At 48.2% G+C, this 26,476-nt stretch overlaps 1 protein-coding gene across 12 annotated transcripts in view; it reads right to left on the bottom strand.

Moving 5' to 3' along the window:
• The window catches only part of LOC141576783 (uncharacterized), a 51,066-nt gene extending 29,886 nt beyond the window's left edge, over positions 1 to 21,180 (bottom strand). For 3 of the 12 annotated variants that reach the window (XM_074360169.1, XM_074360174.1, XM_074360172.1), the window contains exons 1-11: positions 21,092 to 21,174; positions 20,584 to 20,744; positions 20,247 to 20,293; positions 17,567 to 17,695; positions 17,090 to 17,223; positions 16,631 to 16,683; positions 14,687 to 14,851; positions 14,267 to 14,379; positions 12,315 to 12,858; positions 4,858 to 5,017; positions 1,081 to 1,802 (exon numbers count right to left, since the gene is read on the bottom strand). In XM_074360169.1, coding sequence (XP_074216270.1) covers positions 14,376 to 14,379; positions 14,687 to 14,851; positions 16,631 to 16,683; positions 17,090 to 17,223; positions 17,567 to 17,695; positions 20,247 to 20,293; positions 20,584 to 20,744; positions 21,092 to 21,121 — 723 coding nt within the window. In that variant the 5' untranslated portion in view covers positions 21,122 to 21,174 and the 3' untranslated portion in view covers positions 1,081 to 1,802; positions 4,858 to 5,017; positions 12,315 to 12,858; positions 14,267 to 14,375. Of the gene's footprint in view, positions 1 to 1,080; positions 1,803 to 4,451; positions 4,470 to 4,857; positions 5,018 to 6,641; positions 6,760 to 10,161; positions 11,208 to 11,753; positions 11,829 to 12,314; positions 12,859 to 14,266; positions 14,380 to 14,686; positions 15,353 to 16,156; positions 16,580 to 16,630; positions 16,684 to 17,089; positions 17,224 to 17,566; positions 17,696 to 20,246; positions 20,294 to 20,583; positions 20,745 to 21,091 lie in introns of those variants that run through there. The other 9 variants (XM_074360175.1, XM_074360170.1, XM_074360171.1 and 6 more) reach the window with 9 other exon arrangements.
• Between the last annotated feature and the right edge of the window lie 5,296 nt (positions 21,181 to 26,476).

Here is a 26,476-nt window from a genome sequence, read left to right as displayed (position 1 = left end):
CTGAAACTAACATTCTAAATTGACTACACTTCAATAAAAAATATTTTTAAAAAATAAGTAAAAATAAAAGCAACGCCATTTAGAAAAAATAAAAGAATACTCTGATCCCCTTAGCTGTAGGTGCTGGAGAATTCTGGTTACAAACACCAAGTCCACTGGATCACTCCAGCACTGGCTGTCACTCTTTCTGACCATCAGAGAGTCACTTGGCTTCAGTGAGTTTACTTTTCTCTTCTGTGAAAGGCTACAGTTGCAACTAACGATGTATAGAATCTCATCATTCACAAACCCAACAATTAAAGAGGACTTCCCATGGGCCAGGCTCTGGAAATATGAAAATATAGGGTCCGAGATATATTCATGGGTAGAAGAAATTTATGCCATAAAGACATTAATTCTTCTTGCTTTGATAGACAGATTCAATACAATTCTGTTTAGATTTCCTACCAGATTTTTTATGGGTAACAAGATAATTTATGGTCAGGAACAACCAAGAAACTTCTTTAGAACCAGCACTGGGAAGGGGTGGATAGGTCATTCATTTCCACTGGTCTTTCTGAAGTGATGAAAACGTTCTGGAATATTAATGGTTGCACCACTGTGAATATGCTAAAGCTGCTGAATTGTAGCATTTAAGTGGGTGGACTTCATGGTGTGTGAACAATATCACAATGAAGATGTTAAATGAAAAAATATTTCTTGACAATTATTTTTCCCTCTATACTACTAGTCTGCCCCACAATTTAAGAAGAACAAAAAAACCAAAACAAACCAAATTTTGCCAGGAGCTCTTTAGGACTGCAAAGTCCCTGAGTCTCCAACGCCTCTGGTGGTGCTGTTCCTGTTAACACACCCTAGCTGGGCTGGGCTAGTTAGGGACTGTAACTATCTTTTTAAGATCGACGGCCACACGTTTCACCCTGGGAGAGGGAAGTATGGAGGATGTCACAGCCTCATGCCTTCAGCTCATTTTTAACTGAACCAAGCCTTGCTTTCAACACTGTAATCCCTCTCACTATAAAAACAGTGACATCATCAAGCACCGCCATCAAAACACGTGAAAGTGTTCAAGGTACTTACCTGGGGCAGAAACACTGAGGGAGGAGACGGAAGCTCGCTCAGCACTGACGCTCCCTTTTCCCGACTCCACCAGGAGAAGCTGGGGTTCACAGCCGGAGGCTCTCAGCCCGGGGAGCAGCGCCCACACCACTGAGCTGGTCCCCAGGGAGCGGGAAAGGGAGAGGAGGGCAGCCCCGGGGTCGCGGGGCAGGGAAAGCGGGGGGGGGGGTGACGCGGTCTGTAGCCCCGCTCGGAGGCCAGCCCCAGCCCCAGCCGCCTGCCCCCGTCCGGGTCCGCAGAACCCGCCCGCCCGGGACACAGCCCGCCCAGGGGCGGGGACGGGCCGGCGCCCGAGGAGAGGCAGCCCGGGAGGAGAGGACTCGCGGGCGGGAGAGGGGAAGGGGACGCCAGCCGCGGACTGAGGGGAGCCCGGCTGGGGCGAGAGGCGGCAGGTGCACACTTGGCCCTGGACAGCTGTGGCCGGGGCGCCAGGGCAGGAGCCAAAGTCCTACCGGGCGAAAGAGCTGAGAAGCCTTTGGGGCCGATCCCCGGCTCGGAGTTGCAGCTTCCAACCCTCGGTCCAGCTGGCACAGACTGCGCATGCGCAGGAGGGCCAGCGATCCTCTCTGGGTTCTGCAAGAGAAGGTGGGGAAGCGAGGGACGGAGAAGATGGGAGGAGGAAGGGAGAAGGGGAAAAGTGGAGGGAGAGACATGGACAGGAGGAGCAGAGAGAAGGCAGGGATCTGGAGGGTGGAGGAGAGTAGCAGAGATGGAGAGAAATAGTTTTAACTCTGGGGGCATCCTGAAGGAGGCAGCAGTCCTGCCTCTGCACACTTCTCTAACCCTTCAAGGCCCGCAGCTCATATTTTACCTCCCTGGCCCAGCCCTCCACCCAAGGCCTCTGCAGGACCCCTACGGGGATCACACCCATTGCCCCCAAGCGGAGCTGGGTTTCCTTTTGCTCTGGGAACCAAGCACCCGCAGGTGTTGTCGCTCAGAACTACCTTGGAAAGAGTACATATTCCCCTTTTACACGCTGGGACACAGGCAGGCAAGATCTCTGCCTTACCTCCACTGTCCCAGGTGTTGTGCTGGCGGGGAGCGGGAGGTACAAGGTCAGATCCCAAAAGGAGCATACTGCCTGAGTTTTGGTGCATAGTCCCCATCCTTCCTGGGTAAACCACTCCCCACCCTCGGGGAACCATCAAGGGCACACAGTATGTCCCTGGGTGTGGGATAGCTGCCCTCAATTCCAGTGCCCAGCTTGCTAGGAAGATAGGAGTGTTACTGAGTCCAAATTCATTCTCCTTAATGCAGGACAGGCCAGTAAGTTGGGAGACCAGGTGTTGGGGCATGAAATAGCAACTTTCTGTAGACCTAGATGGCAAACTAATGTCCTGGAAAACCATCTCCCCAAGTCAGAATTCAGGCTCCTTTCCTACGAGCTTGGTTTTTGCAATCTTCTTGATGTAGTAATTCTTTGTTGTTAGAATCCTTTGTTCTTGCAGCTATCTGCCTGGGTCAGATCCCTGTAAACCTCCAACAAAACAAACGTTATTTTCTATTATGTAACTTGTTATCTTTATATGAATGGAAAAGTGTTAAATATCCTTAAAGGTCAGAGCATTCAAAATAGGCTCTCCTGTATATTTTAGGCTCTAGGCAACATTGTTTTACAAGCAAGATGAAGCCTAGGAAACAGAGCACAGTGTTTAGTCAAAGGAACAGATCTAATATGGAGTCAGATTTGTTCTTTTCTATTACCAGGGCAGAAGACACTTGAGGATTTAAATCCCTTTAAGTTAAAAATAAGTAATACTTTAACTTTAAAGGAATTTACATACATAGGTCGGAATGTGCATAGCATATCTGGAAAACACACAAAGGATTGTAAACAGTGGCATCTCCAGGGAGGGCTGAAAGAAGAGAGGATGAGGGAAAACTTCTTTCACTTGTGTATTTTTGTGCTCTGTTTGAAATTTTTTAACCACATGCATGTATTTCTTTTTCAGTTAAAAAAAATGTGTAATGGAGCAAAGGAGTAGGAAGCTCAGCAAATACAGCAGCCATGGAATCACTGAGCCATCACTTTTGATTTCAGCCAGGAAGCATTTATTGACTCTCTCCTATGTGCCCAGTGCTGTTTTAAGACTTCTTTTATTTTTTTTCATAAAATAATAAAGTGCTATTCCTCACCCCTGCCCATGGCTGGTGGAAAACCAACTGAGTTTTTATTGAGTTGTTTTCCAAGAAGTAGAGATCAGTTATAAACAGAACACATCTTCAGGGCAAAACAGGCGGAGTGGTTTTCCAGCAGGCCAGATAGCTATGAAGGGTTTTCAACAGAGGCACACAGAGGCTGAGAAAGCCTCCAGGACCCTACAAAAAGCTGCCCAAACTGCCTTCTCCATGGCACTACTGAAATAGGAAAGAAAAAATCTGACTCCATATTAGATCTGTTCCTTTGACTTTAACCCTGTGCCCTGTTTCCTAGGCTTAGTCTTGTTGGTTCTGCACCTTTTGTAAAACAGTGTTGCCTAGAGCCTGAAATATACAGGAGACCCTATTCTCAAGGCTCTGACTTTGAAGGATATTAACACTTTTCTATTCACATAAAGATAACAAGTTACAGAATAGAAAACAACATTTGTTTGTTGGAGGTTTACACGGATGTGACCCAGGTGAAGAGCTGCAAGAACAAAGGATTCTAACAACAAAGAATTCATACACCAAGTTTGCAACAACCAAGCATTCCCACTTCCCATTTTTAATATAAGAAGAGCCTGAAATCTGACTTGGGGTGATGGTTCCCCAGGACATTATTCTACCATTTCTCAGCTGGCTTTCCAAATTAAAGTCGCTATTTCTTGCCCCCAAAACCTGGTCTCCTGATTTATTGGCCTGTAATGCACGAGCAGAACAAGCCTGGACTCGGAAACACAGACATTGAAAGTACCCATTTGGTATATTAAATGACCTGCTTCTACTCATCTTCCTGACGTTTTATTCTCTTGACCACTCCTGCTATGTTTATGAAAAACCTGTCATGTGGACACATTTCCACCTCTAGCCACTACCCTTCCAGGTAAGAACTGATGCCAAGAAGGCAATGGAAGTTGCTAGAAGGTATTACCTGGACAAAATAGAGCAGAAGTGGGTTCTGGCTGATGTTCAGGGGCAGGCTGGAACACCTGACAAGATGTTATAAGTACGGATAGACAGCTGGGCACCAAAGGAGAAGCTTCTAAACTTCCATGAGGGACTTGTTGGATAGGAAGGAAAAGTCCCAGACTATAGCTCGGACCCCACCACGAGCTTCCTGGGCGAGTCTGGGCAAGTAACTTAAAATCTCTAGGCCCGTGCTGTCCAACATGGGAGCCACCAGCAACATGCAGGATTATGAAGTTATTCTGTAGCCAGACAGAATTATAAAAAGACATTTTATTGCAAAGGCCCAGCAGGTATAATATTTAAAAACGTTATTGGTTATCTTGACCTAACGAGTTATTTTTGTATGTGTAGGTTTCTGTGGTTTGTAAGGCCTGTGACTAATGATTCCGTTACAGTGAAGTATTTTGAAATTATAAGTTACTGGACACAGTACCCTCATATCACAGTTGAAAAAAACTGATCCACATAAGCAAGGTGATCTGACTTATTAGTTATGAGCAGGGGCTCTGGGGCCAGCCTGCCTGAGTATAAATTCTCACTCTGCCTCCAGGGGGTTCTGTGTGAATCTTGGACAAATTATTGTTGTTTCTGTTGTCGTTGTTATTATTTGTGCCTCTTTTTCCTTACCTTTTAAGTAGCGAGGAATATGTAGACTCTATCTCCTACTGTGTTGGCAGGATTAAATGAGTAAACGTCTGTGCTGCCCACTTCCCTGGGTTTCAGCATTCTCCAGGCAATCAGTGCCAAACTCAGAGGCATTCTCCACTGTCTTCGTCAGTCTGGGATGCTGTAACAAATTACCGTGGGTCGGGTGGCTTAAACAACCAGCATATTCCTTATGGTTTGGAGGCTGAGACTTTCAAGGTCAATGTATCCTTGAGAGGATTGCCAGCTCGAAGATGGCTGTCTTCCCAATATCTTCATATCCCAGAGAGCAGAGAGAAGCAAGCACCCTGGGGGCTTGTAATCCCATTCATGAGGGCTCTGCTCTCATGACCTCATTTTATCCTACTAATCACCTCCCAAAGGCCCCACCTCCCAATACCATCACCCTGGGAGATGGGGTTTCGACATATGGATTTTGAGGGGATGCAAACATTCAGTCCACACATCGGCTAAGTCTCCCCAACATGCAGTCATCAAACCTGTAGCTAATTTCAAAGTAATATTTATGTCTCTCTGCCCATTTCCATTCCTACATCCACTATCACTGAAGCCCTGTTACATTTTATTCCTTATTTTTCTGGTAGAGATTTAATTGATTCCTCTAACTCCAATGATCCCCTCGCTCCAGTCTGCTTAACAGCCCTGCCAGGTAGGTCTTCCTTAAAACACCTTCCCACTTCACCTGGTTGTTTTTTAGTTGTAAATGTCAGAATCCTCTCCACACCCCATCCTATACCTTTAATCCGTTACACTACGGCTCACTATGTTATTTTCCTCTTACCAATGTAAGAAATTTCCATAAGCTTAAGAGCTTAAACCAGCACGGATTTATCAGCTTATGGCTGTGGAGGTCAGAGATCCAACACAGTTCTCATTGGGCTAAATTCAAGGTAGCAGCAGGGTTCCTTCCTTCTAGAGGGTCTAGAAGAGAATGTTTCCTTGTTGTTGTTGTTTTTTTCAAGTTTCCAGAGGTCACCCACCTTCCTTAGCTTGTGCCCCACGACTTCCTCCATTTTCATGGTCAGCAGCCTTTCTGAACATTGCTCTATGGCTACACCTCCCTCTGATTTTAAACTCAGCTGGGAAATGTCCTCCATTTCAAGGACCCCTGTGATTACATTCGGCCCACCTGGACAATCCAGGCTACTCACCCTATTGTCTCATCTCAGGATCCCCTTGTCCCATCCCATTCAGGCATTATGAATGTGGCTGTGACACTCACCTTGTGTAACATTTCCTCTCATGAGCATTTTATGGTTCAAGGCACATATGAATGACTTTTTGTTTTTCTTCCTTAGCCTTTCTACATTCAGTATGTCTGGTGAGATTATATGAATCCTTTTTATTTGTCCCCCTGCACTAATCTTTAATAATGTATCTTGGGTTTAAAATGCTAACTGATAGACAATTTAGAAGACAGAAATCCTCTAAGATTTTTGTCCTAAAATATCTGTCATGCATTTTGCCATGTACAGTAACATGTCACAGGTGGCTACCCTGTGGCCGGGGAGGGACATGATTCTGCCATCACACTCCCCTCATTCTCACCAATGTGCTGATCACCTAACCAAGGACCTATGCTCCCCGCTTCGCTCACTTCCTCCTCCTTTCCATTGACTACCCTGTTCCCATCACTTACTACATTCAGCACATCAGGATTTCATGACCACATTCTTCTCTAAATGGAATGGGTATCTTGAATCTAATGTCTGACAACTGTTCTTACTGTATATGCACACACTGACCTGCACATAACCCCGTCCAGCTCTTTATTTTCCTAGAATCTCCCAGAGGAATCAGTTCCATGATGATGGTGATGATGATGATGATACTGACAATGATGACAGGGACCTCTCAAGGATTCTGATAAAGAGGGAATCAATAAAGGGAGGGAATCATTGCAAAATTGCCCCAGAGACAGGCTTAAAAGTAAATAACTGCTATAGTGTTTAATGAAATTGACTAATATTTAACTATTTTTAAAACTTTATATCACTGAATTTAAAATTTTAACGGGAATTCTCATTCACCAGTAACCAAGATTCAACTCTAGGACCAAAGTCTAAGGATTTCAATCTTCTAACAAATTGTCCACTAGCCTTTTAAACACGTGATCCTTTTAAAAAGCTTAGTGCTGGGCTGAAAATAAGCAGGATTCATATAATCTCACCAGACACAGTGAATGTGGAAAGACTAAGGAAGAAAAACAAAAAGCCATTCATAACGTCTTGAACTTCACGTTGCTCACAGGAGAAAATGTTAGCCAAGGTGAGCGTCACATCAACATGACGCCTGAGTGGGATGGGGAAGCTGATCTTCCTCATCAGACATTTATCCTGATTTGTTAGATGCCAACACAGTTTCCTCATTGGATTTACTTCTAACAAGTATGGAAGAATTTACCAAAAGCAGTCTAAACATTTTCCCCTGCTGTCAGGTCTCTGGACTGAATGTCCCCTCAAGAAGGACATGAATATGTTTCATAGGGAATTCTTCCTGAGAAGCAACAGGGTTTTCGAGGGAAGAACTGCAGGCCCCCCCCATGGAGGGCTGGAGGAGGGCTAGAGGGGGCACTGGAAAAACAGCAGGAGTGAGTTCAGATACTACCGCTCAGGTTGCCAAAGACAGCATTGCTATCTCTGAGGATATGACATTCTCCCAAAAGTTCCATGAGTGAAGGTACCTGTGAACACTAAGCAGGTTGTTAAGAAACAGCAGCACATAATTTGCGTCACAGCTCAATTATAGTATGTTTTGATATTTGGAAAATAATTAGCCCATTTTCCTTTGAAACTGCAGCAGTAGCAATAGAAATAAAAAAGGCTGAGCCGTCTTGGAGACAACAATCAATAAACAATTCTAAATCTGCAGGATTCCTTGACGATATGCAAGCAATGAGCTAGATGTGTGCTGCAGATACCTCTTACTGCAGGGCTCACTCCTGCAAAGCATAGAACTAGTTTTCTCAGCAGACAGAGGGAACCAAGTCAAGATTCCAAATCTTGAGAGATTTACTATATGGCAGGAAAGATCACACAAGTACATCCAGCCAAATATGAATAAATGTAATCAAATATTATCAAATGTGATTGGAACACAGATGAAACAGAAATTCCTTTCACCTGGGGTCTAGAGAGACTTCTTCAGAAAATGTGGCTTTGGAGATGGCCAAAGACATGGGTGGAAATTTGGCATAACAGGATGTAAGGAATTTTAAAACTGATTCTAAAATTCATATAAAAATTCAAAGGATCCCAAATATCCAAAACAATTTTGAACAAGAAAAACAAAGTTGGAAGACTTGCACTATCTGATTTTCAGCCTTTTTTTTTTTTTTTTTTTAAACTACAGTAATCAGAAAGTATGGTGTTGGTGTAAAACAGGAAAATAGAATAATGGAGCAGAATAGAATGTTCAGAACTAAACCAACACTTATATAGACAATTGATTCTCAAAAAGGATGCAGTGGAGAAAGGATCTTTTCAACAAGTAGTGCTGGAAGAATTAGATAGTGATATGCAAAAAAAAAAAAATGAAATTTGATCCACACCTCACAATATATACAAAAATTAAGTCACAATGGATCATAGATCTTAATAGGAAATCTAAAACTCTAAAACAGCTAGGAGAAAAAGCATAGGCTTAAGCTTTATGACCTTGGGTTTGGCAAATATTTCTTTGCTATGACACCAAAAGTATAATCTATTTTAAAAAGAAACTGATAGAGTGAACTTTATCAAAATGAAGACTCTTCAAAGCTGTTCTAAACACTGCGAAGCAAATGAAAAGACAAGCCATAGACAGAAGCTATTTGCAGATCATATATCTGATAAAGGTCTCTCTTTGTATCTGATCCAGAATAAAGAGGTCTCAAAACTCAATAATAATGCAAACACCTGAATGAATGAATGAGGCCAGAAAACACACTTCAGTAAAGATATCCAGATGGATAATAAGCATATGAAAAGATGCTGATTAAAGATGCCATTAGTCATTAGAGAAATGCTTTTAAAAACCACAGTGAGATACTAGTACACATACATACAAGAATGAATACGATTAGAAAGACCGACCTTACAAAGTGCTGGTAAGGAAGTAGAGCAACCAGAGCTGATACACACCACAAGGAATTTACAATAGTACAACCATTTTGGAAAAGTCTTTAACAGTTTCTTTAAAAAAGGTAAATACCTATCTACCATATAACCCAGATATTCCTCATCTGGTTCTTTAGAAAAGAAAAGCATATGTCCATATAAAGACTTGTAACCAAATATTCACTGCAATTTTATTTATAATAGCTCAAGTTGTAAATAACCCATGCATCCATCAAGAAGTAAATGGAGAAACAAATGATGGTCTATCCAAACACTGCTCACAACAAACTCTTCAGTAAAAACTCAGCACTAAACAATACTCTGCTATAAGAAAAATAAGCTATTAATACAGCAACACAGATGACTCTCAAAATAATTACACTGAATGAAAGAAGTCAGACAACATAGAATAGATACTGCATTAATCCATTCATACAAGGATCTTGAAAATGCAGACCAATATGTTGTGATGGAAAGCAGATCAGTGGTTTCCAGGGGAAGAGATGGGGAGGGAGGGAGGGACAACAAATGGCAGGAGAGAAGCTTTGTGGGTGATGGGTATGTTCACTCTCTTGAATGTGGTCATGGTTTCTTGGGGATATACTTATGTCAAAACGTATTAGCTGTACACTTTATACGTGTGAAAATTACTTTGCCAAGTATACCTCAAAGCTGTTTTAAGAAAAAAGGCACTTCAGTCCTGATCCACCTCAGCGCCTGATTGGAGCGACATGATCAGTCCCTCACCCTGTTTGCCTAACAGGAAGGTAGAAAACCTCTCACGGAAAATAACATATGGATTTTTCATTTGCAATGTCTGCCATGTAATAAAGAATTTCAAGACATGCAACATGTCAAGACTATATAACGGATAATATGAGAATAAGAAACATTAGACAAAGGATGCAAACCCCCAGGTGATGTAGGCATCAGAGTTACCAATAAAGGCTATAAAATACTTTTAATATATTCAAGAAAATAAGGAAATTATGGGAGAATAGACAACAGGGTAAAGACTTTCACCAGAGAAATATACTGGAATGTATTTTTAAGAGAAATCAAACAGATACTCTAGAACTGAAGCTTTCAGCTCTGGAAACAGGTAAACAGAGCTAATTAGGATCCCTTTTAAGTAAAACTTTCAGTAATGCCGGGTAAATTACAACAACAAATGTAACACAGAGCTAACTATGGAAAGAGAAGTTCCCAGGTGACAATACAAAGAGGACACTTAAAGCCCAGAGTGGTAATCTTGTGAGCTGATGCCACCACACCCTGGAGGGAAGGGGTTTTAATCTGCACATAAATAGAGATACAATGTCCATTTAGGAAAAAGGGTCCATACCAGATGTAGAAGACTCTTCCTTTATATCTATATAGTCAGAGACAGAGATGTAAAGTGGCAGCAGAGGTCACAGTGACACAGGGCCCTGGGCCAAGGAGTGTGAACACCTCTGCAAGCTGGGAAAGGTAGGAAGACGAATCCCTCCCTAGAGCCTCGGTGTGGAACGTAGCCTTGGCCACACGTTGGTTTTAGCCCACTGACAATGACTTTGCACTTCTGCACAATAGAACAGTGAGATGATGAATGTGTATTGCTTTAAGCCACTGAGTCTGTGGTCCTTTGTTACAACAGCAAAAGGAAAGAAACTCAGGAACCAACATGAACATGAACCCCAAGCTGCCTGCTGTGCTGGCAAGAAGTTCTTTGTCTCTGAACCTGGGGGAGTCTCCTGTCTTCTGGCAGCATCCACAAACTACCTCATGCTAACTTGACAGCTTGCAGAGGGTTAAATCTTAACCCTGCACAGTTCTTGATATTTAGTTAATAAAAATGATGGTGTCATCATGGGTATTTTTCCATCTTTTAAATACCCTTCAGTCTTCTAATAAAGCTACCTCTAATTGAGAGACAGTGTAAATAGTTTTCAAACTTCATAATAAATAACTGTGGTTTTATTTGGTTACTTAAATTATGAGTAATAATATTCACATTAGTAAAAGTTATTAAAATCAACATTGTTTAATGAAAATATCATTTCTTTTTGCATGAACATGTATTAACTACAATAAATGTTCCATGCTTTGTTCTACGATTTACTGTTAGAGCCTTAAAGAATAATATTTTCCTCAAAAGATATTATGGCAAAGGGATTTCTTTTGGTGGAACAGTTCCTACATCAAATCTGGTGCATGGCTCAGGCCACTGGGAACCTAGAGATGATAGATATTAGGAGGCATTATAAACACAAAATGATTTTTAAAGGAATTAAACAACTGGATGTGTGAAAACAAAGAATCTGAGAATATTCTAGTGAAATAAATGTATTTTTCAGCTTAAGCAAGACACTGGGTGAATAAATCTAAAATGAAAAAACCACCCAGAGATCAGCAGTGAGTCATGCATGCAGTGTGACTGATCAAAACCAAGTTGTTTCCAAACCAGTGTGCAGGCTTGATGCCTTCATGAATCAAGTCTGTGTGGCACCAGGCCATCTCGAATACATGTTGATGAGGTATTTATAAGCCCTTCACCATCCCAGCACAAAGCCCACACATGAGCCACAAGATCATCACCTACACATCTGCAAAACACACAGCATGGTGAATAGCACTTTTCTTGTTCAGTAGCCGGTGGCAGGGCACTGTGAGCAGACAGAGATACAGGGACACAGAGAAACAGAGGCACTTCCGCTCACTCAGCTGATAACCTTCCGTGCATTCCTGGGGACAGGATTGTCATAAAATGCACCATGGGTTGATCCTCCTCCTAGGAAAGGAACGGTAGGTCTGTCCTCAGGTTGGAGCAAGGGTGGCCGGAGGATCTCAGAAGAGCTGTTTCAGCACAACCAATAGAAATGTCTGCCACCGTGACCACGAGAGACAGGTCTCCTGCCATCCCGGTAGGCACTTGGGCTCCTGACAAAAGCTGGGCTCAGTAAAGGCTTGAGTAGAAGGCACAGACCTGAGGGATGCCCCAGCAAGAGACAGGAGGTAGGGCCTGGTTTATACTGCTCTGGGTGTATCCCAGCCTCATCCGAATACGAAATCAGAAATTTGCAAAACAGCAGAGCTGGGATGGATCATCTACTCCAGACTCCTCACCTTACAGTTTAAAGGGTGGCAGCCCTGGGAGGCAAAGCAACGTGCTAAAGGCAGAGCGTGGAAGTGGCAGCGCCAGATGAAAAGCACCATGGCAACCCCCGTTCAAGGCCGCTGACACTGAGGACGGGGCCAAGGTTTCCAACGAGGAGAATGAGACAGTGTAAATACTTTGTTCCCCCCAAAACCCCAAATGTTTACTAAGGCACAAAAACTCACCTTAACTAGCTCTCTTCTGAGGGGGCTCTCTTCTGTCTCCGTCTTTCTGTCTGTCTCCATTTCTCTCTCTCAGACACAAACACATACAATTTTGTGAAAGGGGACTTCCTGCCATACAAAGACAGACTTCACATCTTCAGAGAAATACTTGACAAAGCACATTTCCAATTCAAGTCTTTGTGTGAGGTCTGGGCAACTGGCTTATTTTCTAGAACAATAGGTGGTTCCAAAATCAGGAGATCATCTTCCCCAAAGGAAGAGTTCTGGTCCGTGTTGATGAAGCTGGGGGTGTCACATTTCATGAGCCCGTTCGGCTCCTCCTCTGGCCACCTGCTGCATCTGATGGCTTCCTGGAGCCGAACATCACTGTCAAGGGCTATGGTTGGGATACCAGCTTTGGCCTTGTCCAAGCGGTCCACTTCATTGACGTAGCAGTGAAAGAGGGACCTAGATTCGTCATTGTGCTGCCAGAGAACCCCTTGGGCACCAGCGGTCTTCCAAAGTCCGACACAAAGCTGTTCAGTCTGAATCTCTTCTCGGGAGGCTCCGCATTGCAATAAAGAAAACCAAAATAAAAGATCGCTCACACTCTAGCTCGGTGACCTGAAGACTTATAGTTTTTGATATCTGCTGAGAGCAAATCCCTGCACAGAGCATGCTGACAAGCACTGGAAGTGAGAGACATCACTTTCGAACACATACAATTACACCCAAGGCAAAAGTCTCGTGAGGGCCCTTGGACCATCCTGAAAAGACATCGCTCCCTGAGAATCCTCAATACTGGTGCATCGCACACCAGTGTTTCTCAGTGGGACACTCAGATCATCTTCATCAGAATTAGTTAAAGTGCTTCTTAAAATGCAGAATTCTGGGATGCACACCCTCAGAGTCTCCAGAAGTAGGGACCGGCAGTCTGTATTTTCATAGCCACCAAGATCACTAAACATGCTCAGGTTTAGCACCGCGGTCTACATCGGGTCACCTGAGCATCGACAATGCTGTCTCATGGGGTGGGGGGGGTGCCATATGTGTCAGTGTGCTGTCCTACCCACGTGTCTCCCCTGATTCTGAGAACTGACAGTGCAGTCCCATTGGGCAAGAAATACCACCATTTCACAATGCATACGCAGGGCGCCTGACTGACAGATACAATCAGTGCTAGGAAAGGGGACAAAACTCAGGTTCCTCATCGCTTGTTTCACTTACTGTGGGACAAATGATCAATTCAAGGGTAATAAATCAGTGTATGAGTGAATAACATGACTCTCGTTTGTCCCACGAGTGCCTGGAAGAGCGAGCCTGGGCACACTGAGAATCATAACAGCCCATCTACTTAATTGTCATCCTCCCCAGATTTATGTAAAGGTTACTTCCACCCAGGCAGTGACCCCTGAAGGGCAAGAATCATGTCTGAACACACTCTCAAATCCAGAACAGAACCTGACAACAATTAGGCTCTGGGGTCTGTGTTTAGCGAGTGTGGAATCTCAGTGATGCCAGCTCTTAGACCTTGCCTTCCCATCCCACCCCTCACGATATGGCCCTTATGACCAGCTCTCCCGGGGCTGGGGCCACGGAACCCATTTACAGGACTGGAAGAATCTGATCATGTAAACCATCCCCCAGATTATCATCAAGAGTCACCTGCATTTCAGGGATCAGTAATCCCAGAAGCTTTGCAGTTCAGGCAGGTGAGGGATTTTTATATCAGCTCTGTCTTCTACTGTGACTGCCTGGGTGACATCAGACAAGGAATTCTCAAAAGCCTGAGCTTTTCCTTTCAGGAATAATCTAAATAATAAATCTCGTTGACCACTCAACAAGTGTGATGTGAAGATCAATGATTTACACAGGAGTACAACATTCACTAGGTCATGGATTTAGAATCAGAGAAAAATCATTTGAGAAAGATTGACAGAATGTAGCTTTAATGCAAATTTAATTATTCTTACCTTTCAGTAAATCATCTTCTTCCCCAACTTATCACTTCACCCAAGTTTAAAAGATGTTTGAGAACAGGGATGAGTGTGCCAGCAATCTGGGACCCAATAACCTAAAATGTCACCTAGGAAAAAGAGGGGAGTAACACATTTGTAAAAAGCATGGTGAGGATGGCGGGGCCATCCCCCAACTCCAGACTAAGAAGCTCTAAGCAATAGATTTCCTGCCTGCCTGGGGCATCAGCTGATGTGAAAACCCACCCAGAAACCTCACTGTCCAGCAGCTCCTCCGTAACACAGGCTACACTTTCTCAGAATTAAGAATTGGGGCCAGTAACCACTTTGCTGAAGAATAAAGACAAAGAAGAAGAAGAGAGTTCTGCCCCTCCCCAGGGGAGAGCCCAGACCTTGGGCTGCATGCACTGAGCCTACCTCCCAGGAGAAGGATAAACTGGAGAAGGGCGTCCTGCGAAACTGGGACAGCAAATGTTGAGGTGGGAACAAATTGACCGGCTGGCCAGGGACAGCCCCCTCCGTCGCTGCCTTGGCGGCTGCCTCCGCCCCCTCAGCACATCCTGCCCACTTCCGGTGGTTAAGCTGTCAGGGAAACAGTGCTTTGCGACCTGGGGCAACAGAGGCTGCCCCCAGGCCAAGCTGCGGGGGAAATGGGATCTAAACCACCAGCTCCCAAGCGGCAAGCTCCATACCCCCGCCAACAACCCGCCGCCCCCGCAGCCTACAGCACCCCCGGGGCAATATGTCCTGGAGAAGGGTGACCCGGGAATGAGGGGCAGCAGAGGCCACCCCCACGTCAGGCCTCCAGAGAGATGGGAGCTTATCCTCCAGCCCGCCAGGGGCAGAACCCCCTCCTCTCCAACCCCTGATGTCACCGCGCCCACCTCCCAGGAGCAACCTGACCGGGTGTGGGGTTTCAGGCTAATCTTGGGCGGGAGAGGCCGTCCCCAGGCCAGGTCAGGGGAGAGGAGAAGAAGTGGCCCCATTAGGCGGGGCAGCCGGCCGTCGCAGCTGCCTCTGCCCCTCGACAGCATCGCGCCCGCCTCCCAGGAGCAAGCTGACCTGGAGACGGGCATCCGGCTTCTTGGGCAGCAGAGTACGCCCCCAGGTTTGGCCGTGGGGAAGAGGAGAGCAAATTGACAGGCTCCGCGCTGCAGGTCCTCTACCCCTGCCGTCGCCTCCCCCACACTTTAAAGGCACTTCCCAGGGCGCCCCTCCCCCAGCAGGCTAAATGGGACAGGTGTGTCTGGTGATCTGAGGCAGGAGAGGCCACTCCCACACCAGGCCATCGGGGAGACGGGAGCCAATCCACCAGCTCCCCAAGGCAGCCCCCTACCCCCACAGCAGCCACCGCTCCTGAGCCCTGACCTAACGGTGGCCGCCTCTAGGGAGCAGGCTGACCTGGAGATGGACGTCCGGCGAACTAGGGACAACAGGGACCGCCCCCAGGGCAAAAAATGGGGAGAAATGGGAGCAAATGGACCGGCTCCATGGGAAAACCTGCCGCTGCTGCCACCACCCCCAACGTAACACGCCCGCCTCCTGGGGCCAGGCTGACTAGGATACACGTGTCTCTTAACCCAGGGCAAGAGACACCTCCCCCAGGACAAGCCGCGGGGAAGATGGGAGCAAATGTGCCCGCTCCCCCGCTGCAGGCCCCCGACCCCCGCCACCCGTGCACCCTGACTACCCTGCCTCCCGCCCCCAGCAGGCAAAGTGGGAAAGGGTTGTCCCGGGACCTGGCGCAGCAGAGGCCGCCTGCAGGCCACGCGGCACAGACATGGGAGCTAATCCTCAAGGTCCCCCGGGGCAGCCTCCCTATCCCCGCAGCCACCACCTTCCCAGCCCCCTGACTGCACCGCACCCATCTCCCAGGAGCAAGCTCACCTGGAGTCGGACCTCAGGCAAATCTCTGGCGGCAGAGGTCGCCCCCAGGCCAGGCCGCGGGGGAGAGAAGAAATGGAGCAGCTCCCTGGAACGGACCCCAACCCCCAGCCGCCGCCGCCGCCGCCGCCTCCCAGGACCAAGCTCACCTGGAGACCGGCGTCCCGCCTCTACAGCAGCAGAAGCCGCCCCTGGCTCCGCCGCGGGGGAGAGCGGAGCGAATTGACCGGCTTCTGTGCGGCAGCCCCCCTATCCCCGTGGGCCCTGCACCTTAACGACACCGCCTCCACTCCCCACTCAGCTTGCTGAGTGGGACAGGTGTGTGCAGCGACCTGGGGCAGCAGAGGCCGCTCCCAGGCCCGGCAGCCGGGAGAAGGCAGCTATTCCAACAGTTCGCCAGGGGCAGCCCCGCTCCGCCCCCTTGCCGCTGCCACCGCCCCCTGACCTAACCGCCCCACCACCCAGGAGCAAGCTTACCTGGAGTCCAACATCTGGCGAATCTCCGGCGGCCAACGCCCCCCCAGGCCAGGCTGCAGGGAAGAGAAGAAATCGACCGGCTTGCCCGGGCAGCCTCCCACCCACCGCCGCCGCCGCCGCCGCCGCCGCCCCCTCCGCCACCCCAGACCATTGCACTAATCTCCCGGGGTCAGGCTGACTGCGAGGATGTGCACTTGCCTTCTGACCCTGGCCACGTGCCTGAGCACCTTCCTGCACCCCTACACTCCCTGTACCTCTGCACCCCTGCCACTCTCTGCCCTTCCGCACTGCCTGCACCCCCGCATCCCCTGAACTGCCTGCACCCTCCACAGCCCCTGCACCCCTGCCACCACTTACACCTTTGCACTGCGTACACTCCTGCACCCCTGCTTGTCCCACACACCACCTCTTGGGCCTGTGGCAGAGTCTCTGCTGTTAGACCAATGCACAGGAACTCACATCTTTGCCAGTATATGATGCATCAGTGGACGTCTGGGGTTGGCTGCAGGAAGGTACATGTTCCCGGTCACTAGCCTGGGCCACTAGGGTGATCTCTGTGAGGTCACCCAGGACGGGCTCAGAGATGCTGTTCTCTGGGAAGAGAGGAGTTGAAACCGGTCTTGAGGGCAGAGCTGTGCTCACCAGGTCGTCCACGCTTCATGTTTTACACAGGGTTTCGGAGAAGTGAAATTGATCCGGCCAAGAAAGACCGGCCTGCTGTGCTCCCACCTCAGTCCTGGGCTCTGAGGCAGACCGACTGGCTCCCACCATCAGGACACAGTTTGGGCACCTGAATGGTCCCTTGGAGGCATCCTATCACTTCTCAGGAAGAAGTCTGGCTGCTTCCACCCTATGGCCCTCCCTCCCACTGTGCTGGCCTCAGGAAGGTTCCTTATTTGGGGAAGAAGGCAGCCCACCCCCTACCCCACCCCTCACCTTTCTCTAACCCAGGCTGGTGCTTTCTCTGCCCTTCAGAGTCTGGAAAGCCATTTCTCTTCAGGTATGTCCCTTCTGAGATGGACTTGCTTCCACTCAATTCTAGGCGAGGATGCACCATGGAATGCACTGGCTAAGAGAACCAAAATAAATAGTTTCTTCTGTGAGGTTTTCTGTTTATCTACTGGGGCTGGGCTGTGTGTAGTTTGCTACAGCTATTCGTGCGAGAGGCTAAAGCCACCCGTGTGTCCTTGTTTTCATCTCCCCGCTGCCTTTGGGTTTTCCCTAGACACTCCTGAGACATTTACTTCTTTTAATTTTATTCCTGTTATTACACAGGGGCCCTACTGACATGGAGGTAAGGTGTTGGGGGAGCGGGACAGAGCAGGGCATCTGTAGTCCTGTGATTAGTTCTCATTGAGCCTGTGCCCTGAGCTGTGACCTCCACAAGTGTGTCTCTTTCCCCCACCCCAATTTGGGTGACACAGAAGGTATTTCCCTTCCCCCAGGTAGGTTAGGCTCTGGTAAAATAATTTCTCATAAAAAAAAAAAAAAAACACAACCCCCCACAATGGAAGAGAATGTTCTGGGTGTATTTCAATAGAGCTATTTTTTCCTTTCCTGGCAGGAACCATGAGGAGTTTTCCTATGATCTTCACTCTGAGAACAGGATACGGTCCTGGAGGTAAAATGCATGAAAAAGAGCAGGGGGCCCCTCTGACTGGCCCCCTGGAGTTGTCACACTCGGACTTCCCCACGCTGAGCCTCCAGCTGGCCTCAGGGACCTGTTAAATCTGCCTGCCCCCGGGGTTCTTACAAAAGCGGGTTCTGCCCTGGGAGCTGTGACTCTCCAAGCCTGCCCGGCTGCCTCTCTGTGTTGGGAGCAGCTTTCCCCCTCAGTTTTCTTGTGGATCTAAGAAGAGCAGTGGGTTTGCAGCTCCCTCAGCTCTGGTGTTGTTTTCAGGACAGAAGGAGCAACTTCTGAGCTCCACACGAGCTGGACCAGAGGCTGGAAGCCTCCCCTCCTCTGCCTCCATGCAGACAATCAGTGGCTGTGGTTCTGGCCGAGTTTCTGAAGATGTGGATTTAAACACACACATCCCAGCCCCCACAGGAGCACACAGTCCCATAAATCCCTACAACTTCCACTGGTAACTACGGAACTGATGAGGACACGGGTTTCGGGGCTGCAGAGGCCTGACTGCATGACTTTCTCCGTGGCCTATTAATGTGGTTGTTATGGGCCTTGTCTGAAGTGGCTTGCTTACCGCACCTGGTACATGGGAAATATAAAATAAGTACTAGAACCTCCACTTTTTCTCCCTCTTGGGCCTTCCAACCTAAAAAGTAATACGTGAACTCAGACGGCCTAGTCACCACAATGAGGTCCGACCAGCCCGGCTCTCCTGAGTGATGGACACTGACTTGCGCATTAACTTGGAACAGTAGGGGAACCGCCTTCCTCTAACTGGGCCTCTCCCCACACCAGGCACGCCCTCAGCTGAGAAGGGGCCAACTCCCCCATTGAGGTGTGTGCTGGTGGCTTCAGTGTGAGCTGGCCCTGCCGGGACATGAACCTGCAGTGAGGTGGAGTGTCAGGAGGAGGGGGGGTCCCTGCTGGGGCAGCAGGGGGCCCGGTAGCACCCTGCGCAGCCTGGTGCCTGGGGCTCCCCAACATCTCCTACGGCCCCCGGGTCGGCTCTGGTCTGGGCCACTCCATGCACCCTCCCAGTATCTTTTCATTAAGTCCCTTTTTTGCTTTTATCAGCCAGAGGTGGCTTCTGTTGCTTGTTCAGTGAAACAGTTCATCAGGAAAGCAGACTATTTCTAAGATCAGTAAAATACGAACTTTGGTCAGCTCGCCGGGCAGACCGTGCAGCACGAATTCCCGCACAGGGCTGTGCAAATGCCTTACGTGAAGGGTCCTCATCATCTGTCTTCAGAGATACAGAAGCTCGTGGTTCAGGTAAAACCTCAGGGAGGGATTGAGGAATCCAAAGCTGGTTGGTTTCAAAGACTAACCGGTCAGACCAGACCCCTGAGCTGTGGTCAGAAGCCTGGCTCAATGTCACGCAGACTCAGCATCCTAAGTGTCCGGTGGGGCCGGTGCTGTTTCCTTTACAGGCTCTCGTTGGGGAGTCACTGTAGCCCCTTACACTCAGCAGGGAATCCAGCCCTCTTAGCCCCCACCCTGAGTGTTCCATGACACAAATCTCGGGAGTGTTTAATTTTCATCTTTGTTTAGGAGGATGAAGGTGGGGCAAGAGGAGAGATAAATTCACACTTAGTGACACCAAGTCACAGCCAGTACCTCCTCCTCGGAGAGCTATGTGCTCCCACAGTGGTGGCTGGGGGGCTGGGCAGAGCCCCTCCTCTGGTCACAGAGGGACTCACTCCTCTGACTGCAACTGATGGGTCGGACAACCAATCCAGAGGGGACAGAGCATCTTTCCCAGGAATTTGGAACTGACACACAGAAATTAATTTCACTCATCTGGGGATTGGGAGGAGGGTGGGAATCAAATGAAACCAGAGCAGGAGAGAAAGTTACAAGTGAATGAGAGAGAGAGACAGAGAGACTGAACTTGTGAGAGTAAATAGTGTGAAGGAAGGATTACAATCAGGGCACAGAGGAATTCCAGCTCCTGGCAGTCTAGTGTGTCCCAGCCCATCAACAAACCTGCGGGATGGTTAACATCATTCCAGTTTTGCAGATTAGGAAACAGGCTGAAAGAGACGGGGGTTGGCTTTGGGTGCACAGTTAATTTAATTGCCACTGGACCCCTCACTTCCCACTGCCTGAAGGCACCATGATCCTCACAGGGACCCTGCAGTGCTGACAGCCTAGCACCCTGATCAAAGGGACCCTGCGGGAGTGGGAACCTCTCTGAGTTTGGAGAGTTCCCTGCACCGAGATTCCATGCATCAGCCGGCTCCCGCTCACCCCAGGTTAACGTCTCCCCAGGTGTGTAGTCCCCCGACCCGCTTCCCTCCCTGCCAGGCACCCCCGTTCTTACCACCGAGTGTACTGCAGGAATTCAGGCACAGGGATGCCCAAAGAAACACGAGCCCACCGGCTGTACAAACAGCAGACTCCCAGCCCCACCTGGGCTCCATGGGGATAGTAGGTGTCCTCACCTTTCATGTACCTAAGGCAATCTGTTTCTTCAGCTGGAGGCTATAGAGAAAAATAAAAGGTCCAAAACATTGTTCAGTGAGGAATTCCTCCAAGGACCTGACTTCAGAGTCTACAAACAGTTGTGCTGGCCGCTCTTACCCCCGGACTTTGGGTGAGGTGGATTATTGATCAGCACAATCGCCGGTGGCCCAGCTCCTGGGCTTGGCTGCCCAGAGGGGGCTGGGGGAATGGGTAAGGCCAGGGCACTCAGGAAGAGCACAGAGGACCTGACATCTCGCCTCCGCAGTTGTAAACCCTTCCCCAAATCTCAAGGCATCGGACAGAGTGCAGCCACCACAATTATGTGATGTTCCCATCTCTTCACTCACTCCTGTTGTTTCACTTACGTGCTGAGCATCCACTGGGTCACAGGACATGACACACAGGATGGCCGATGGGACAGGCTTGGTACTTCCCCCTGGATCCTGTTCAACCTGATGGAAGGATGATCACTCATAAACGGTTTCTCAAAAGGATACATAGACAGGAGACAAACTGCAGAGTGAATCAAATTTTAAAATATAAATGAAGATCCCCCAGTCTCCCCGCCTAAGGTTAACAGCATAAAGAAAATAGATCTTGCCTTTGATCACCAAGGAAGTGGTCACCCTCTCTCAGGAGGAAAGGAGAGTTAATCTTTGAGCAGGACACAGAAGTGCTCCATCGAATTGGACCAGGACCTCTGCATTCATTCAGCAAATCTGTATAAGCTCCTACTACTTATGGGAATCTAGTAACTATACCCATTCCCAAGGCTCTTGGGCTTTATTAGTCAACAAAATAGACACGACTCCCCATCACTGGGGGCTCAGAGTTTTAGCAGAGAAAACAGGCAACATGATGGGGGTAGCAAGAGCTTGGGGAAAAATAAGAGTGATATGAGCAAACTCAGGTGATGGTGGTGGGGTGGGAGGCAGGCAGGAGGGAATAAGGCAATCCTGGCAGATCTCAAGGAGTAATGAACTTGAAGCAGAACAGATCCGGAGGAAGAAGGAAGAGCCGGAGCCAGAGGCCCCCAGAGTGATGGGGAGAGTGTGGGCGGAGAGCAGAGCAGGCCGTGTCCTCGAAGACTTTGGGACGACTTTGGCTCCTAATGGAATGGTGACCCTTTTAGTGAGTTTTGATGGGATGGGTGATGTCCAATTTATGCTTTTGTTTTGGGTTTTCTTGGGAGGAGGTTAATTTATTTATTTTAGTGAAGGTGCTGTAGTTTGAACCCAGGATCTCATGCATGCTAAGCATGCACTGTATCACTGAGCTACACCCACCCCCTCAATGTATGCTTTTATAGGCTCCCTCTGACTCTGTGTGGATGAGATTGTAGAAAAGCAAAGATGGAAGAAGTAGGCTAATTGGTGTCCAACAAGGGGTTGAAGGTGGCTCCTAGGAGGGTGGGGAACAGGGAGTACGTGGTTAATGAATTCAGAGTAGCCAGAATTTTCTAACAAGCTGGATTTGCTGTCTGTGTGTGTGTAAGAGAAAGAGAGAGAGAGAACATGGTTCCAACATCTGGACCTGGAAAATGGGATGGATGTCCTCTCCATCCACAGGGGATGGGACAAGATGGGGCTGAGCAGGTGGAAAGGGGCTGGAATCAGCTCAGTTCTTCAATGTCATGATTAAGGAGTCTATTAGATATTGCCACAGAAATGCCTAATAGGTAGAGGAGTCTGGGGTTTATTTTCTTTCTTTTTAACATTAAAAAATATAATTTAAATGTATTAATTTTATTATGTGAGTGGATTTGGAATTTCATTTCATGCCAAGGTATATGTTATAATAGCCAAATGGAAAATATATCAGAAAAGGGGAGAAATGAGGGCTTTCACATAAACTGACTGTCCATAACGTAGGTAAAATTTCAATGAAACAGTCTTCAGTGCAAAAACCTCATCTTGGTGTTACATAAAATTAAATGAAAAAGGACTATGTTGATGTATCATTATTTCATGTTACATAGTAGCCCCAAACAAACACACTGTTTAACTATGAGGCTTGTAGAAATACTATTCACTTTATTGACATAAATACAGAAATGCAGAAAGGTTCTAAGGTAGAATAAGCATCTTAGTGGAAATAATAGAGATCTGAGCATTTCACATGATATGTATGGACTGATTCAAAATTTGGAAAAGTAATTTACACAGTAGAACATATGTATGAATGTGAAAGCAAGATGAATGAAAGAAAAAGAATATGAGTATCAGGGAGAGAGTTCCAAATGGAAAAGCCCAATCAGGGAGTTTTGGACAAATCGAGAAATTGATGGCATGTCAATTTCCAAGTCTGGTTGCTTCCACCAAAAGTATAGCAGTGAGATAGAGGAGAGACCCAGGACCCAACTCCGAGGCACATTCGCAGTAAATATTTGGAAAAAAGAGGAGACGTTGGCAAAAGACCAGCCAGTGGATCGAAAGCAGAGCGATGGGCTGGAGGCCAAGTGAAGCAGGAACACGGGGGAGGAGAAATGGAAGAGCTGGGTCAAATGCTGCCAAAGGGCCACGCATGATGAAGACTAAAAACTGACCACTATATTTAGCAACGTGGGGTCACTGATGGCCTTGACAGAGCAGTTTCCATAGAGCGAGGGATCAGGGGAAAAGCCAGAGTGGGTGCAAAAGGGAATGGCTCAAGAGAATATGCAGACAGTGAGTTTAAACGACTCATTAAAGATTTGCTGCAAAGACATGGGGTGGCAATTGGTGGGGGCCAATTAGAGTCAAGGAGTGCTGTTTGTTTCTTTTAAGAGGATGGACTTTTATATACTGATAGGAGCCAACTAGCAGGAGAACAAAATAGATGAGGTAGTGACAGAGAGGATGGATGTGGGAGTGACAGCCCGGAGAAGATTGTATGGATGGGCCCCCTGGTGACTTTTGGATGATCTGGCTTTCGATGTCACCTGTAATAAGAGGTGGGGCAGCGAGAGTGAGGTCACAGACATCAGAAGGCGAGCGGATGTGCTGGGAGTTGCTGGTGAAAGTTCTCTTCTGTTGGCTTCAGTTTGCTTGGTCAAAGTAGAAAAGTAAACTTACCAGCTGAGGGACGAGAAGGAAGAGTTACTGGAGTCATGAGCAGAAGATACAAAAGAGCCTTCAGGGACAATGGGACAGTGAAAAGAGCAGAGGGAGACGGGGGGAGTGTGCTCCCAGAAAGTTACGTTTTATCTTTGAGGTCCCCAAGTGTTGGATGTGTGATTGCCCTTCCTGCTGTCTACGAAATAAAAATTGAGTATGGTTCAGGGAAAATGCTATTTCATTCTAAGAGGCTGCCTGTTTCTCAGGAACGGTCATCTTAAACTGCAAACACTACAAAAATGTTGAAAAGAAGAACTTGTGTACCCAATGACCCACTATTTTCTATAAATTTGGTTGCTATTTAGTTCCCCTATCAATACCACAGAACCGATACTGCCTAGGATGGAGATACATCGATGCTTAAATGGAAATGAAATCTGTATCTTTTTCCTAAACTCCATGGCTTCCTTAACATCCCATTCCCCTTGGAATTTAGGGGTGTCCGGTATAAGAAATAAGAAACAGTTTGAGAAAATCCCGGCTCAGAATTACACAGCACAACCTCAGCTCAGAAGTATACAGCCATAAAAATGTTTAGAAGCAAAACTCCATAACTACTCTTAAAGAATTTTGCAAACCTGGGCCTGCCCAGATGTTTCCAAACTGGAAAGGTACTCCAATCAGTTGACCGGTACGGGAACCAGAGGCTGGCCAGCCTTTTCTGTAAAAGCCAGAGAGTAAATATTTTCAGTTTTGCAGATCATTTTGTTGTAACCATGCAGGTCTGCAATAAGAAAGCGAAGAGCACTGGGAGACACGAAACAAATGGGCATGCCCACACCCTCCCTTCCACTCAGGGCAGCTTCTCTGTGGTTGGGAGCTTTGCCACAATGACTTGTTTCTTTGTTTCCATTGGTTTCTTTGTTTCCACCTTACTGCTCAAACTCAGAACTTCAAGTGAGCCTGGTCCTTCAGCATCCATGCAGAAAGAAGGCTGAGCGGGGGTGGGGATCCCACCTGACAGAGAAGAGAGATGGCTTGTCACCATGACATGAGACAATCACACCTTCCGGGGTGAAAGGGAACAAAGATAAGGGAGGGGCACAGCAGTGGGACCCCTGGGTCACCTGCCAGGCTTGCTCTCCCTCCACGGCCACCCTGGGGGCCTGGGTGGTGTTGGAACTCAGCTACAGTGATTAGGCTGAGGGGACTCAGGATAAAGGACCCTCCGTCTCCACACCGGGTTCCAAACGCAGCCTCTCTAAGTCTACCCTCTGAATTTCTGGAACTCAGCTGGAAGAATACATGATCAGGCCAGACCCAGAGCCCAAGCCAAACACGACAAGGGTCACGTGGGGTTGTAACCCGGTGCTCAGCGGTCGGGGTCTCCTTGCAAATCTGCAGAAATCCCTGTTCTGCCTCATTCCTGGGAGAAACCCCACATCTCTTCCTGCTCTGTCTGTTCTTCTCTTGAGGCTATTGTCCTGGAGGGATGCAGTGTCCTTGAACCTGGCCCTCCAAACGTACATAAGCAGCCTGTTCTATAAAACAAATTATGCACTTTTTCACATTTGCCAGTTTTTTGATTCCAGAAAGGCCGCGGGACTCTTTCTCACTGTCTCCTGTGCCCCCACCACTTGGTGGCCCTCTCCTCATGGAAACACGATTTCCCACAACTGCACCCTGCCTCCCAGCTTGTCAGAGGGGAGTGACCCACAAAGACACAGGTGTTTGTGAGGATCCTGTCCCCCAGCAGAAAGCCTACTCCTGGAGCCACGGACAGGGATCTGGCCTCCTGAGACGCTCAGCTCTAATTGAAAGCCTAAACTGGGGACCCCGAACATTGCTGACTGACTTTCTGAGTCACCTGGGCTGGAAGGGCCTGATTTTTCTTTCCAAGAATGGATGTAGCGCAGCCTCCATTTTCAGGGCTGACATTCATGACGTATCTAGTTCCCCCAAATGCACCCCAGGAAGGAAAGGCCCTTCCATCCCACTGGTTAGAAACCCAGCCCAGGGGAGTTCCGAAGCACTGCATTGCTGTCAGGTCCAGCATCCCTGCAGAGTGGCCCCTGCCCCTGAATGAGCCCCTTCCCTGGGCCTTCCCTGCCTCGACATGACCACACCCCAGGTGGTGCTGGGGAAGGCAGGGAGTGCAGTGAGGGGAGGGGGGAAGCAGAGCCCCTTGCTCTGGAGTGAGGAGACCACAGAGAAAGGCACACACCACCCCGACCCTATACCCCAAACTCTTAGCCCCGCCAACACAGGGGCCGCTCTGCGCCCTCTCACCGTGGCTCTCCTGTGAGACTGCACCCAACCCGACATCTGGCACCCAAGCCCTACCTCCCCTCTTATGACAGATCCCGTCTTCTTGGAAACTGCCTAGCAGCGCGTATTCAAGGCCGGCAGTGGGCCTGGCGGATCTGAACTTCAGGTGCCCTACCTGGCCAGCCGTGCGTGCCTGGGCTCAGTCCTCTATCTTGCCCACCAATAGCCTGGGTCCACGTCCGGTGCAAGCGGAGGCCACGGAGCCCAGGCTGATCCCCACACACGGACAGGTGAGGGTGCCCCCGCCCCGCTGCCCCGCTGCCCCGCCCACTGGTGGCAGCAACGCCCCAGCCTCCGGCCGGCGCCACCTGCAGGTCAGGACTTCCGCGCGGCCCTGCCCTCCCCGGCCCCGCCCAGCTGTCCCATAAGCCTCCCCCCACCCCCGTC

Source organism: Camelus bactrianus, unplaced genomic scaffold, assembly GCF_048773025.1.
Source record: "Camelus bactrianus isolate YW-2024 breed Bactrian camel unplaced genomic scaffold, ASM4877302v1 HiC_scaffold_34, whole genome shotgun sequence".
Classification (NCBI taxonomy): Eukaryota; Metazoa; Chordata; class Mammalia; order Artiodactyla; family Camelidae; genus Camelus; species Camelus bactrianus.
Note: the sequence above shows the minus strand (reverse complement) of the source record. Positions and strands in the feature narration are given on the sequence as shown.